The sequence below is a fragment of the Amaranthus tricolor genome, chromosome 12 (genome assembly GCF_026212465.1).
Source record: "Amaranthus tricolor cultivar Red isolate AtriRed21 chromosome 12, ASM2621246v1, whole genome shotgun sequence".
Lineage (NCBI taxonomy): Eukaryota > Viridiplantae > Streptophyta > Magnoliopsida > Caryophyllales > Amaranthaceae > Amaranthus > Amaranthus tricolor.
The window spans coordinates 21,905,109-21,921,685 of record NC_080058.1 but is presented as its reverse complement, the minus strand read 5'-3'; the positions used below and the strand labels follow the sequence as shown (position 1 = coordinate 21,921,685).

At 28.7% G+C, this 16,577-nt stretch overlaps 1 protein-coding gene across 1 annotated transcript; it reads right to left on the bottom strand.

The window, feature by feature from the left end:
- Positions 1-3,397: 3,397 nt before the first annotated feature.
- Positions 3,398-4,627, bottom strand: LOC130828698 (uncharacterized). Its single transcript, XM_057694661.1, has 2 exons — positions 3,856-4,627; positions 3,398-3,792 (listed from the first exon to the last, which is right to left on the bottom strand). Exons 1-2 carry the CDS (start codon positions 4,625-4,627, stop codon positions 3,398-3,400), a joined length of 1,167 nt encoding a protein of 388 aa, XP_057550644.1.
- Between the last annotated feature and the right edge of the window lie 11,950 nt (positions 4,628-16,577).

Below are 16,577 nucleotides of genomic sequence, written 5' to 3'. Positions count from 1 at the left end.
GTTATTTCATATAGTTTTTCAGAGAATTATTATTTACTAATTAAAAATAAATATATTTTACTATTTTTGTTTTTTAATAGTAAAAAAAATGGCAGGTATTAAAATTTTTCAAACTGCCAGCAAATATTCCTCATTTCATGACTTATATTTTTTTTCAACCCTTCATTTTCCATCGTACAGGCATCTATTAATTCTTGGTGTACTGTTTTATCATCAATAATTTAGGTTTTAAAATATCAAGTTTAAAACATAATCTTTTCTTTTATTAAAAATTTAATTACTTTTAATTAATTTCCTTTAAATTAACCTTTTTTTAAGATTTGGAATCATATTTGAGAATTTGTTTTTTTTTAAAATTAAGAAAAATATTGCTTATTATACTCCGTTGAATTATTACATAAATTTTTTATTTATCTATTATATTCTATTGTATTACTAATTGTTTTTATAATATTTAGAAATATTAAAAAAATATATGTAACAAAAATTTAAAAATAAATAAATAATAATTGAAAATTTATTTGCTAAAACTCTAGAATTTTATACGGGATTTTCCCAGCCTCACATCCCCATTTTTTGCTGTATCTTTATTCTACATCCCTCTCTTTCCATTTTCTTTAACCTACAATTTTTTTTTCACCATTATAAATCTAGTATATTTCTTTTTCACCATTATTAGTTTTCTTTCTTTCTTTTTCTAATTCTTTTCTTCATTAAGCATGCAATTTTTTCTCTTTATTCCCATTATCCATTTTTTCTTTTCTTTATAGTATTATTTTGTAATGTCCATCTAATTAGGGTGATCCTATTAGTATTATATACTATGTGATAATTTTATTTAAATAAATACATTATTTTATTATACTTAAATACTTATTACTCAAATTATATTATAGCTACTACTACCATTTTTGTTATGGCTTTAAGTTATAATATTATTATTTTAAATGATTTAAATTTGAAAGAACATTATTTATGATATTAATTACTGTTGCACTAATTGATATTAAAATGGTATTTGGCAAATGAGATTATAATTGAATATTCTTGAGATATATATTTATTGGAAAAATATATGATCATAAAATATTATATATAATGTATGTTTGATTATATGATTGTGTGTTTACGGTTAATTATTAAAATATATTAAATCACATAATGGAAAAATTATTTCATTTCAAATTCTAGATTTTAATTATGAAATAATAAATGAAAAATCAAGAATGACAAGTTTTGGGTAGTCATTTTCAAATTCTCAATTTTAACTACTTTAAAAATATTGGTAAAATTTGATCCAAATCCAAATTTGAAAATTTTTGATTTGCGAAATAATAAATTTGGGCCAATTCTAAATTTTCAAATGAAATCATCGTTGTTAAACATGACATAAAGTGAAACATGAGGGAAATGAAGTTCTTTTATTCGTTGTGATCCAAGTATAAGGGTGTTAGCTAGGTTTGCCGTGTTTGGTTAGTATAATTGCCGACATATCTTCATTTTAATACTTTTATACGATTTTTGGTGTTCTTTCTATGTGTTGTAATCCAAGTAGAATGTGACAACTTCTTGATTAAGTATGTATAGGGGTAAAACCTTGGCTTACTGGCGTTCTCTTTCCTTTAAATATTAAAATTAGAATATGTGATTGTCATTATTAAATATCAAATTGATTAATTGATTTATATGATATTAAGTTATGAGTATAAATTGATATTTATATTATTAAATATCATATTATATTATGATTAGGGATAGGGGTAGTTGGAGGCGCCATATCCATGTTTTACACTACTGATTGCTCTCTTAGATTACCTTTTGGTGTTCTTGTCATCTTGCTTCTCTCATTTCCTTTATTATTAGTTTTTGTTCTCTTTTATTTTGTAGTTGGTTCTACTTCTTTATTTTATTTATATACTTTTTTATTTTCCCGTGTAGCTACGTCTCCTATCTTTTGTATCTTTCTCGAGTCGAGGGACTCCTTTTGGCCGCACTCTCCTTTATGGGTATGAGTTGCCGCCGTCTTTCTCTCCCCAGACCCTGTCCATAGTTCTTCTATGAGTGGGATACACTGGGTAGAATGATGATGATGATGATGATGAATTATATTTTTAAAAATTATTTTCAAAATTAATTATTTTACGAAATGAAGTTGGAATCACTTAATTACCTGATTTTGGGAGTTCTTCCCTTGCTTTTCTTGTATTCTTATTTTTGCTGATCAATCGCGTGGGGATCATGGAGTGAGTTCACCTTGAAAATTAACTGTTATTAGTAGTTAATACTTAATAGTGATGACTTAGTTAAAATTTCACTGTAAGAATTTTTTAGTAAATAAATTGTATAAAATTATTTTATTGTTATTTAGCCATACATTTATTCTTAGAAATGAATGTAGTGAATATTACTCCCATGGGTATGTTTTGGTACATGTTTTTCTTTAAAAGAGTATTCAAACATTAAATCTAATTATGGGGGTGTTACATTTTTTTGATTGTATTGAAATAAGAAATACATTAAAAAATTAGACGTATTATTCATTAGTTGAAAGAAAATAATTGTGTGCTTCTGGAATAGTGATACTACAATGTCATATACGAGAAAGGATGTAAGAGTTGCTAATTTTGATAAAGCAATTAGTTTTCTTGTTTTAAGCACAAGACATTCTTTGCATTTAATGCTCAAGTTTACCTTCAATAGAAACACACCGATAGAGATTGACTTTAATGTTCAAACCAAGTGAAAATGTGAGACAACTATGCTTATCGTTTTAACCAAGGTCAAGGACTTCCCCTTTGTTTGGGTGTCTAGAGCTCCCAAAGGACAAGCTACTATAATACAAAGAATTCCTTCATTTATAAGGTACCTTATGTTTATTTACAAAACTAAATTAGAGCTATTCACTCTCAATTGTTTAGAGTAATAAAATTTACATCTACATGAATTTGCAAAAGGCTTCACGCCACAAAAAAATAATTCCTTTTACTCATCCAAGGTCATTGTCATTGTGCACTTGGTAGTTAGTGAATTAGCAACTCTTGCTTGGTGTATTACAATCTCAGATACAGCTTAAAACTTAATCTCTCTAAATATTAAAAACTTAATTCCATCGGATTAATTTCCTTTAATTTAAATGTCCTTTATGATTTGTGACCATACTTGAGAATCAGGTTATGTCTTAATTGAAATAAGAACCTGTAAAAGGCTCAAATTTCTTAAGGTAGCGTTTAGAAACACGAATTTCATTTGAATTTTTGTAATTCAATTCAAGAAATTGAAATTATGGATTTAAATTCCAATTCCAATTCCTCAATCTCGTTTGGAAGTCAAAGAATTGAATTTCTATATTTCAAATCCACATAGTTGTTTGGAAAATATTGGAATTGAATTCCCAAATTTAAATTCTATAGCATTGTTTGGATAACCTTGTAATTGCATTCAAATTTAAAGCTTCTACATTTGATAAATCATCGTCCACCTCATTTAACAAATTCTCCTCATCCAAATTTTCTTCTCTAACAAAATTATGGAGAACAAAGCATGCATTTATGATTCTTAATTGTGTTTGCTTATCATAAAAGCTACTTTTCCTCAATATAGCCCACCTCTTTTTCAATAACCCAAAGGCTCTTTCAATAGTATTACGTGCGGATGAATGACGCAAGTTGAACAATTCTTTGTAGTTTGTAGGAGCACTTCCTCTCCACAAGTTTAAATGGTAACGTGTACCTTTATATGGAGCCAAGAAGCCTTGTGCATTAGAATATCCCAAATCAACAAGAAAATATTTATCTGTGACATTAAAAAAAATTATATACGAAAGTAAAATTATAAAGAATTATAATTTCAAGCTACTTGAGGTTTTGCTTACTCCTAGGAACTTTGAGACCATTGGGTCTTCGTAGTGCGTCCCTAAAATGTGAGGATCAAAAGCCGATCCCTCCCAGCCAGGCAAAACATAATTGAACCGAAGACTTGGATCACATGTAGCTAGTACATTGTTAGTAATATCTCCTTTCCTATCTCTATATCTAGGTCGATCTTCAAGGGGAACTGTCATCTTAATAAGTGTCCCATCAAGTGCCCCAAGTGCCCCCTCAAACCACTTCCACTTGTTGTCTCCATCATAAGTCACATTGAAATCTACTTGCTTGATATAATACTTGCCTATTTTCATCACAGCTTTGAGCACGGTATGAAATTGACGGCTTACCCTTTCTCCCGAACGAGTGAACACGGCACCAATAGTTCTATTCTTCAGATCATGGGCAAGAGTATGTAGAAAAAAAGCAACAATTTCTATTACAGTCACATTCCTAGTAGTAACTAGGTCTCCTCTAGTAACTAAAACCTCGCATAACTTATCAAAACATCTCCGATCCATACGTAACTGCTCTTTACAAATCCTATCATTCATGAGGGAATCCAACAAATATGCTCTTTTAATTGCTCGTTCATGTTCGTTCCAAGGTACTTCTTTATGCTGAAACCTATCAAACCATGCTCCAACTACAACCATAATAAAGCCACTAACTATTGCAATTAGTTCCATTTCATCTTCATCGCTATCACTATTGTCATCTCTAGTTCGATTTCTAACAATAGAAACTTGTCGATCATGAGACATCTAAGATCTAACTATTAAAAAACTAAGATCAATAGGACTTAACTATTAAATTACTGAAAATTTTGTTCCCAATTTCTGATTATACAGCAGGCAGCTATTTGCTTATGGGAAATACATTTATGAGACCTACACCAACAATCCATCAAATTCATCAAATTCTATAAGAAAAATAAGAATTGGTAAAAAGAAAAAAAAAAGTGCAATACCGTCTTTACAATTAAATATATGCAAAATCTAAATTCTAACTTTTAGCCAACTTAATCGAATTAAGCATGCATAATACCTCCATTTGTAGCCAAAATCCAACATCTCAAACTTATCCTAACTCGCCAATTTTATTTCAAAAATTTACTAAAATAAAAACCTATACTGACAGATGATAGCAAGATCGGAGAGAGAACTTGCAGATGAATTCAATCCTCACTTAGATATCAGTTAAAGTAAAATACAATTATGTAAGCATTAAAGAAATAAATCAATTCATCATCATTTAAAATACCAAGGAATTCACATGTTCTCAAATTTTATACTTGAACCAATCACTCATATTGTTCAAATTTTATAACTTCCTCATACGAACTCATCTTGGGGCGATTCAAGTGCCTACGTGATCGCGACTCGAAGCTCTACAAATATCATGAAAACACCAGAACCTCAAAATGACTCTAAGTATTTGTACTCCTATCAATATCATCAGCTGCTTTAACAAAGCAGAGTAATCAAACAACAATAAACTAATGCTGAAGAGCAAAAATTCAAGATTAAATTTTGTTATATATTTCCATTTTATTCAAACAATTCTTATCTATATACAAGAGTTAGAATTCAAGATGTAGATAGCAAATAAATCAAAATGAATAAGTCTACTCTAATCTTAAAAGTACTTCATCAATAAGACAATTGTGATCTAACTCCTATAGACTGCTTGTATGAATTAAATACTATTTTATGCAGGATAAGTTATCAAAATAGCATAAAAACAGGATAAGTTCATCAACCAAGCAATCAAAAACAGGATAAGTTCATCATACTTCAAAAATCTAGAAAAAAAAAACAAAAACCAAACAGAACATAATACCTTGAAAAATGGCGAAGAAGAAGAATGGCGAAAATGAAGAAGAAGCAAGATGACGGCGTGAAGATTGAAGAAGATGGGAGTCTGCCTCTGCCGTCTCACCGTATGGCGTCTGAATTTGAAGATGCAAGTAGCAATGAGCAGCCAGCAAGAACGAAGATGAAGACGGGATGTCGGGATTTCAGAGGAAGAGGGAATGAAGATGAAGAGGGGATTTCAGATGAAGATGAACTGATGAAGATGAATTCGAAGATGCAAGCAGCAGTGAGTAGCCAGCAAGAACGAAGATGAAGACGAGATGTCGGGATTTCAGATGAAGAGGGGATTTCAGATGAAGAGGGGATTTCAGATGAAGATTAACCGATGAAGATGAATTCGAAGATGTAAGCAGTAGTGAGCACTGAGCAACCAAATAATTTTTGAAAATAATTTCAGATTCAGATTAGGTTTTTGAAAATCAGATTAGGTTTTTGAAAATAATTTTTAAATTATTTGGGTTGGATAGGAATTGAAATTAGGGAATGTATGGGTTGGAAATGAAGGGTTTATTTTTGACTTGGGTTAGAATTGTATTGGAATTGGGCCAATTTCAATTTCAATTCTTTAGTTTATCCAAACAATGGAATTGGGCCAATTCCATCAATTCAAATGAAATGGCCCAATCCAAACACACCATAATCTTAATCTTCCGATTAATTATTTCGAAATTTTTTTCGAATTCCTAATCCTTTGGCTATCTAATTCAAATCACCTTTAATTCCTAAACCTTATTCCGATTTTGTAATTTCTTCCAAATATTAAACTTTTAAAAAAATATGTATATATATTCTTAAATTTCTTTATAAGCACTAAAATATTATTTTATTATTTTATATTACGAAAAGTAAAATTTTAATATTATATTTACGGTTTTATTAAAACGTTACATTTCAATTTCGTTTCCTTAAACTAACTTTACTACTTATCATTTTACCTTACAACTTTGATTTAATTATTTTATACCTAAAAATTAACTATATTTTTCTTATTAACTTTAAGTATAGTTTTAACCAAAATTTTCTAAGTAAACTATCATATTTTCACAATCAAACCTTAATCATACTTTCCCATTAATCTAAAACATTTTACTAGTATAAACTAGAACAAAAATTTGATAAACCAAAATCCTTTCCACATCAATCCATAATGTTCATTACTTACACAAGCTATCACCATTTCCTTACACAAGTTAACCTTCTTCTACACTCCAAACTCTTACACATCCACTTACACACTCCAACTCTTGCATATTCACTTACACACTCTAAATCACTTACACAAGTTAACCAACTTTTTCATACAATCTTATGAACTAAAAAGCTGCCCAAAACCCATTATAAATACCCCTCCTTAGCCATTAGATCACTTGCACCCCCATCATCAAAACTTTCTACCATTCTTTCTTATATCTTCACTTCATTAACATCTTACTAACTTTATACCTTTTTTATTAGTTGAAGAATCAAATGAAGATGGAGCTTGATCTTATCACTTCTTAAGCCAATAATGATCAACTTTTAAAAAGTCAAGTATTATCTTTTGGAGCTTGGATATCATTTTCTTTTGGGTAATTGAAGATCTACTTCTTTGAAGCTTGGAGCCCTGAAGACTTTCTCTTTTGGAGCTTATTTCTTTAAGTTCTTATTTTCCTATTATTATTTGGTTTAGCACCACCTTTGGAGGAAAATGGTACACATTTTCTTAACTCTCTCGTTATGTGATATTTATTTATGGTTACTCGATAATATAAAAGCATGATCAACATGATTTTATTTTAATCGTTTAAACTTTACATGGTAATATTAAAGTCATATCCAGTTTAGTGATATTTTCGTCAAAACAATAATACTTTTGGGAAACTCGAAAAAAAGTCATATATATGGAAATTTTTGATTAATATGATAATATAGATATATATGAATTTTACTATTTAAATAAAATTATGTGTTTAAAATGATTCCATATCATTTTGGTGTTTTGATAAAAAATTTTTTAGGTTGGACTCAAGTAATTATAAAGAATTATTAATCGGTTTACCGGTTAAATAGTCAAACAAATTTGTTAAAATGCTTAGCGTTGTTTTTCTCGAAAACTCATTTCATTTAGATTTTGGACACTTAATAACTTGTCGGATTATGTTTTTTTATAATTATGATAGATTCGTTTTACTATTGTACTGGTTGTTTGATAAAATACGTTATTAAGTACTTAGAAATATTACCCTTGACTTTTATGATTATTTATGACATAATAATGACTTAGTTTAGCCTCAGGATTCTTAGTATAGCTACGAAAATTTGTTATTTGATTAATATTAATTTATTAGATACTAGTAATTTGTTTCTATTAAAAGGGTAGAATTGTTAAAATTTTGACTAGTGGAAGTTTGACTTATAAGAATGTAAAATATTTCGGTTTAGAGTCTTGTTTGATATTGCATGATATTGATTGTATGACTCTGATAGTAAGGTAACGTCGAACCATGGACCGGCATGTAAAATCCCGGCGTCTGTGTTAGCCGGCATGTAAAATGCGGTGTCAAACAGGGGGTCCGAGAAAAACCAATCCTGTGAAGTCTCGAGCATAATAGTATTAAGAGGAGTGACGACTCCCACCACAGTTAGGGTTTAGGACTACGGTCCTCACCTAACTAGACCCTTACGTATATCAGTTGTCATTATTGTTGTGATCTTGTGATGTTAATGAGGGTAAAGTTATGAGGATTAATTGAACTTGATTAAATAAGCATTAAGGTTACCAAGTATTTAGTAGCAGTAATGAACTTCTACAAGTATTGAGAATGTAACTTAGTGGCTTAGTAAAGGTCAATAATGAGTAATAACCTTCTATATTGTGCTTGACGATTATTTTGTAAGCATGATTTAACTATCGCATCATAAGCTTATTGAGAAAATTGTACTCGGCTTTATCGCTAACCGATTTAATCGCCTGTCATTCGTATTATGGATGACAGTATTTTGCAGGAAAATTTAGCTCAGGTTTCGATCCAGGCCGCAACTTTAATTATTCTATCGAGGACTTAGCTGCATTGATTTTACTTGATGACTTTGATGACTATATTGTAGTTATGTTTTTTTTATCATATTTAAGCAAACTTTATTTTATATTTTCTCAGTTGTAAGATATTTTTTTAACTTATGTTTTGAACGGTTTTAGTTTAAATGGTTTTTAGCAGTTCGGCGTTTTACACTTCCGCATTATTTATCTTAAGTATAATTATTAATGTTAATTACGTATCGAGAGTGTCGCTCCTGCTACAGAACCACTCATCCTAAATTTGATTCTCACCTAATTTTCTCATTTACCTATTATTTTTCATTAGCTTCAAAGAGAATAGTTGTGTGCTTCTGAAACTAGGACTAGTATCTTGGTTCTCCTTCTATTGCATTAGGATATATATCTTCAAATATCCAATAAAGTACGTAGCATTTAATGCATGGGCGTTACCAAAAACTAAAGCTACAATGTCACATGTACGAGAAAGGGCGTAAGAGTTGTTGATTCCAATAAATTAATTAGTTTCTCGTTTTAAACATAACACATTCTTTTCATTTGATGTCTTAGTTTACCTCTAATAGGAGGAAAAAAATCCTAATTACTCTTACAATATCAAATTAATTGTGCAGTTGTAGTTAGTGAGTTAGATACTATTTGTTGTATATTCACTAACTTAATTGTCGGAGGTAATTCTCAGAGGCAACCCTCTTGGCTGTCGACATTTATTACATGTGAAATCACTTTAAGGTAATATGTATTTATGTAAATATGTAAATATGTAAATATGAATTCCGGGTTACACGCTGGACATTTAAGTTAAACCGTTTCTAAGATCGATGACGTTCTAGTAATAAAGAAACAAGTAATATAAAGAAAACGATAAAAAAAATCAGTGAAAGTCTTCAAGTTTACAACTTGAGAGCCTAACGGCCTCATCAAAACGAGATAAAGTCCAAACTAAAATATATTTGCTAATATAGATAATTAAGTTCAAACGATAAAATGGCATAGATACGGATGCGATAGTCAACACGATTACATGTTCTAACTTTTGAATCCTCACACACTCGCCCCACCTGCAATCAATCTGCTAATCGTCAAGTGACAACATCATCACAAGCACCAAAACACAAACCAATACACGTCAGAGACTTCATACAATTTATTGTTCAAGTTACATACAAGCAATGAGTTCATCCTAGCATGCAAAGGCTCTAATAATTTAGATGTCATATTTGACTTTTTAAATCCCAACTCATGTCGTTGCCCGTCCAGTTTAGGTCGCCAGAGTAATATCAAAGTTTGGAGGAATTATATGGGAGAGCTAATCCCAATGCAACATCCGACCTAAGATGTTGCCCGTCCTGTTCCGGTCGTCAAAGGTAAAGTATGCATATCCCCATGGTGATCATAATGATCCAAAACTGCCTTGGAACAATAACAATAATAATTCCATTCCAATAATTTAACCCTGTGTGGGTAACTAACACAACCATCCTCAAATTTCCAATTTAAAACTCATTTGAAATTATTTTTGGTGTCTAAGCCTTAAGTGATAAACAACATCACATTATAGAATGAACTCAATATTACTTCACATAACCAATTACAAAAGTATGGTCTAAGCGTGTACCTTGATAGCACGACAAATCAAATTAAGGCACTTTCACAAACGAGATTTCAACCTCTTATGAATCGAGGTTCTAAACACAGATACACACACAAAAAGCACGTATTAGAACGTGTTTACACATTCAATTCATTTTATACTATTAAATCATTACTAAACTTCATAATTTTAAATGATTAAATATTAATCCCAATAACTTCTTAATTTTAAATTACAACCAAAAACTTTATTGGCCTTTTTGTACAATTTTAAAAATTCAAATAGAAAATCTGACTTCACCACTGCGTTCGGAATGCATCAACTATGTTGGGTACCAAATTTCACAATTTTTAACGCTCATTTACTATTTTTAACTAATTTTAGCGTTTAAGTGACCTTTAATGCAATCGGTAAACGAAACGACAAACAAAATGCACTCAAATGTTGAGGTTCGAGACGCGGATGTCGAGGCACACCTACTGTCCATATTTTTTTAAAATAATTTTTTTTTATTTTTATTTAAATATTTATATTCCTTTAATTCCTTTATTTTAAATTCAATGATTTCCATTCCCAATATTTACAACTCAACACATATTACCACAAATCATTCTTAATAATGAAATAATTGAAATATAAGCATCCACACATACACAAATCTCAACATCCAATTAAAGACAACAATAAAAGAAAATATAAATAATTATATTAAAACATTTTTATCATTCATCAATTGTATAAATGTATACTATATTTTTTTTCTTTATGCATTAAAATAAAATCATTAACATGAATTCTTTAGTAATTTAAAATTTTACTAAAGAATCATAAATGATTATAAATAATTACACACCTATAACTCATCTAACAGATTAAGATTTGGTTAGAGAATTAGGATTTCATTAAAACAACTTTATCATTCTAAATGTATGGATACAACCTTTTCTAACAATTAGATTTTGTTAAAAAGTTATGAACTCATGGAAAACTAAACATGAATATGAATTTTAATAAACCTTATAAAGGTAACACATGAATATAATTCTTCTAACAAATTAATTTTTATCAAAGAATTATAATTCATAAGAAATTATATAAATTTAACACATGGATATAATTCTTCTAACAAATTAAATTTTGTTAAAGAATTATACTCCTACCTATTCAGAGTAATTGTCCCATTTGATTGGGCATGAATATTAAGAGTGGGATGGGGTCCACAAAAAATGTGGTAGTTGGGAATTTTTAAGTGATTGGATTAATTATACTATTTCTTTTTTGTTAAATAAAGTAAATATGGAATTGAATTTTGGAGGAAAATTTGGGTTTCACATTTACAATAAAATTAATTAACAATAATACATTTTCGGGGTTTTTAAATTAACAAACCATAAAAGTACTTAACTTAAATTACAAAAAATTACATAAACTAAATTACACATTACAAATTGAAAAAAATAAATTAAGTCTTCAATTCTTCCTTGATTTCTTCATCGTTTTTTGAACAACAACCGAAAACAAACAATCCTCCCGCAACATGCGCATGCGGATATTAAATCTGTCTTTGACTTCAGATTAAAAAAAAAAACAAACACGGTATGCATTAAGTGTTCAAAATTGATTAATTAGCTACGAAAAATATTAACATTTTGATTTTGAAACTTCGAAGCCATCAAATAAACTGGAAGACAACAAGTCAGTAACATCAAAGACAAAGAGGCAAAAATTCCACACAGCAAGTCAGTAAAATCAAAGACAATAACCTAAAATTTTCAGATTGGCGCCAAGCAACAAAATTCAGAGGTTGCAGCTATATAATGATAGCATTGAATAAAGAATTCATCACCACTAATTAATTTACATCAACCAAAATTGAAGTACAACCATGGTAAAAACAAAAGAGCTAGATAATTTTACTAGGAATCAAATAATGCATGAACTTTTATCGTCAGTTAACAGTAAAAGGGAGTCAGCAAACGGGGTCATCAATGACATGACGAAGAAGTACGTTGTGAATAGGAAGACAATAGGAAGGATATGGAGACAAATGAAGGACCAACAACAGAAAAATTAACTTCTAATACATATCAACAGTAAGAAGAAAGGCAAGAAGACTGGAAATGAGATTCCCTTTGATGACACAAAGTCCAAGGACTGGAAAAGGCGAAAAAGACAAGTCAAGCCGCAATTGCAAGGGCCATGGGAGTTAGCCAAAGCACAGTTTGGAGATGGAAAAAATAGAAGTACATTTGAAAGCACACCAATGCAATCAAACCATTGCTTGATGACAAAAATAAAATCGACAGGTTAATTTTTTGTCTTACAAGTTGAATTTTAGATAAGCACACACGCAACTTCACGTTTAATGACATGTCAAATGTAGTGCACATAGATGAAAAGTTATTTTACATCACAAGGACACAATTGACATATTATCTCACACCCGGAGAGGTAGAGCCACTTAAAGAAATCCAATCAAAACAATTTGTGCCTAAGATCATGTTTATGTGTGCTGTTGCTAAACCAATCTTTTCTAATGAAGGTGAGCTGATTTTTCATGGAAAGATAGACATATTTCCTTTTACACACGAAGTGGCAACATAAAGAAGTTCAAAAAACAGGAAGAGAGGAGAGCTAGATACCAAACCTATACAATCAATCACTAAAATACACACGAGAGATACGATTGTGCACAAGATACTCCCAGCAATTAGAAGTAAATGGCCAGCACATTTAAGCGAAACGATATACATTCAACAGGACAATGCTAAGCCACACATTTTAGATGATGACATAGTGTTTAGAGATGCAGCAACACTTGATGGATTCAGTTTCTACTTAGTGCAACAACCTCCTAACACACCAAACATGAATGTGTTAGGGATTTTTTAGGTCAATACTGACATTGCAGCATTAAAAATCAGCATACAATTATGCATAGTTGGTTATGGTAGCGAATGCAACATTTGAAAGTCTACAACATAATGTATTGAAGTTTGTATGGATCACTTTTGTAACGGATAATCCTTTTCTAACGTAGGTTTATTATAAAATATAGTAAGTAATGCTAAGCGGAAGTCTATCGTACCGTGATTATTGCGAAAAACAAATAAGACAAAACAGAATTTTCAAAAAAAAACAAAGAAAACTTAAATCATTAAAATATTATTTTACGTATTACATCTTTCTTTAATACATAATTATCATTTTTACATACTCGTAATATAAACTACATATATACTAACATCACATAGACAATACAATAGCTTCTTAATAACTTCATGTAAAATTACCTGCATCATCTGCTCCCGAAATATGGGAACAGCCGATGGAAATCGGTCAGCTTTAAAAAAAACCGAGTATAAAAACTTATCGCAAATATACAAGTATTGATAGTATATGCACGACAATAAGTAATAAGCAAAAATAAGTGCATCACAATAAATAATATGCAAGGTATCTTATGTATTATAGGGAATTCATTTTTATATTAGATTCATTTATATATATTAAACTTCTGGTCCTTCTGCTTGAGTACCAGGGCATGATTTACTAACACTTCTGCTTGAGTGTTAGGGCGTGGAATCCGATTACTTATTTAATGAATGCAACAAATATGATCTTTGTTTGATATATGTAAGGGCCTGTTAGGGTGAGGTAAACCAAAACCCCTAACTTAGTAGGAGTCGTCACTTCTCCAGTACAATGTTGCTCGAGCCACAGATCAGGTTAAACAACCTTACTGTGTTCGCCGTATTTTACGTGCCGGAAAACACGTCCCACGTTTTTTACATGCCGGAAGCATGGTTCGGCATTTCCTTACTATCAAGCCTTTTTATTATCATGTTACTGTTTTCATATAAATGCAACATTACAATAACATATAATAGAAATTTATTTATAACAACTTACACATAAATAATCATTTATTATTAAACTGAAATGGGTATTTAGTATTTATTTGTAGATAAATTTTCAATTAAGCTTAATTAATTTCTTAATAATCAATTTCTTAAATGTCTATTTATTATAAATGATAAAATAAATAGATCCAACATAAATAAATACTAAAAATGTCTTTAAAAGGACATATTGAGTTTATTATAGATCCTAGCCCATTTATCCAAATTTTTAGAAAATAAAATTTTATTTTATTTAATTAATTTCTTATTAGCTTATTTTTAGATTTAATACATGAATAATTAATTCCCTTAAGGTCACAATCGACACGAAATATTTTAGAATAAATAATTTATTAAATGAGTTGGCATATATTCTTATTTACCAAAATAAATTAATTTTCATTTTCATTTTCATTTTACTTTCTTTTTGCCTACAATAATAATTTAATTTATTAATTTATTTCTTTAAAATTTAAATATCATAAAATTTTAAAAAAATAATTTAAATGAAATGAAAATACAATAACACTAAAATAAATTATTTTTTTCCAGAATTAATTATTTTTAACCCAAATTTATGAATTTCCTTATTTTATGCGTTTTTTAAGCAAAAATTAATAATAATATTTATACTTCACTATAATTCACGAAATTAATACACAACTTATATTTCATATATATATATATGTACAGAAAAAATTTCGTTTAAAAATATTAATTTTTACTATTTTAATTAAATTATTTAAGATTTTGCGGTTTGTTTTTTTAGAAAAAATTAATAATAATATTTATACTCAACAATATTTCAAGAAATTAATACAAAATCTATATCTCATATATATATATGTACAGAAAAAAATTTCTTTTAAAAATATTAATATTTACTATTTTAATTTAAATTATTTCAGATTTTGCAGTTTTTGGCAATTTCAAAGAATAAATCATATAAATTAAATTACAACGAATTAGTTCACCAAAATTTGCAGAAAATGAAATTTAAATATAATAAACACATATAAAAATTTATGGGCATAATTTCATGTAAATAAATATATGTAAGCTATTAACTTTATTTTTAATTTTATTTTCTTATTGTTAGTTATTTTGTAATTTCAACGTTGAACAGTTATTGAGAATTTGAGATAAAAGTCGACTGAATTTTGCGAGTTTGGAATTATTATATTGATGCTTATTATTTTGCTATTTCTAGATCCTAAATAATAATGTCTTCCTCTGGTTCTAAATCTGGTAAAAATAAGAGAAGAAATGCATTAGGTAATCAAACAGAACCAAGTTGGGAACATGGTACTGAGGATGATAAATTTAGGCACAAACACCATCTTGCTTGTTCTACAAATAATTATTCTGGTGTTCTTCGTTCTGGTGGAATATTAAGGCACAAACACCATCTTGCTTGTTCTACAAATACTATTGAACCTTGTTTGCAGGTCCTTGATGAACCATATTCACCCTACTCAGAACATGGTCCAAGTACAAGGGAACTACAAGCTGTTCCCACTGAAACTGTTCCTGTCCCCACTAAAGTAGTTCCCACAGATCCTACTGTTCCTACTCAATCAAATCTGAAGCGTCTAAGTTTGAAACATGTTGAGAACAACAATCCACACCATGGACCAGCTACTACAATCCAAGAGGTACGCAAGAAGTCCAAAGGCCACACAGCATGCTCAAACTGCCCAAACAGTGCCCAACAGTCTGCTTACGACCAGGCCACCTTACACTGTTGCCTGAGACTTAACCACGAGCTTCTAAGGGGTGACCAAGGAAGATATGTATATATAATATATATATATATATATATATATATATATATATATATATATATATATATATATATATATATATATATATATATATATATATATATATATATATATATGTATATATATATATGTATATCTATATATATATATATATATATATATATATATATATATATATATATATATATATATATATATATATATATATATATATATATATATATATATCTATATATATATATATATATATATTTATATATATTTATATATATATATATATATATATATATATATATATATATATATATATATGTATATATATATATATATGTATATATATGTACATATATATGTACATATATATATACATATATATATATATATATATATATATATATATATATATATATATATATATATATGTATATATATATATATATATATATGTATATATATATATATATATATATATGTATATATATATATATATATATATATATATATATATATATATATATGTATA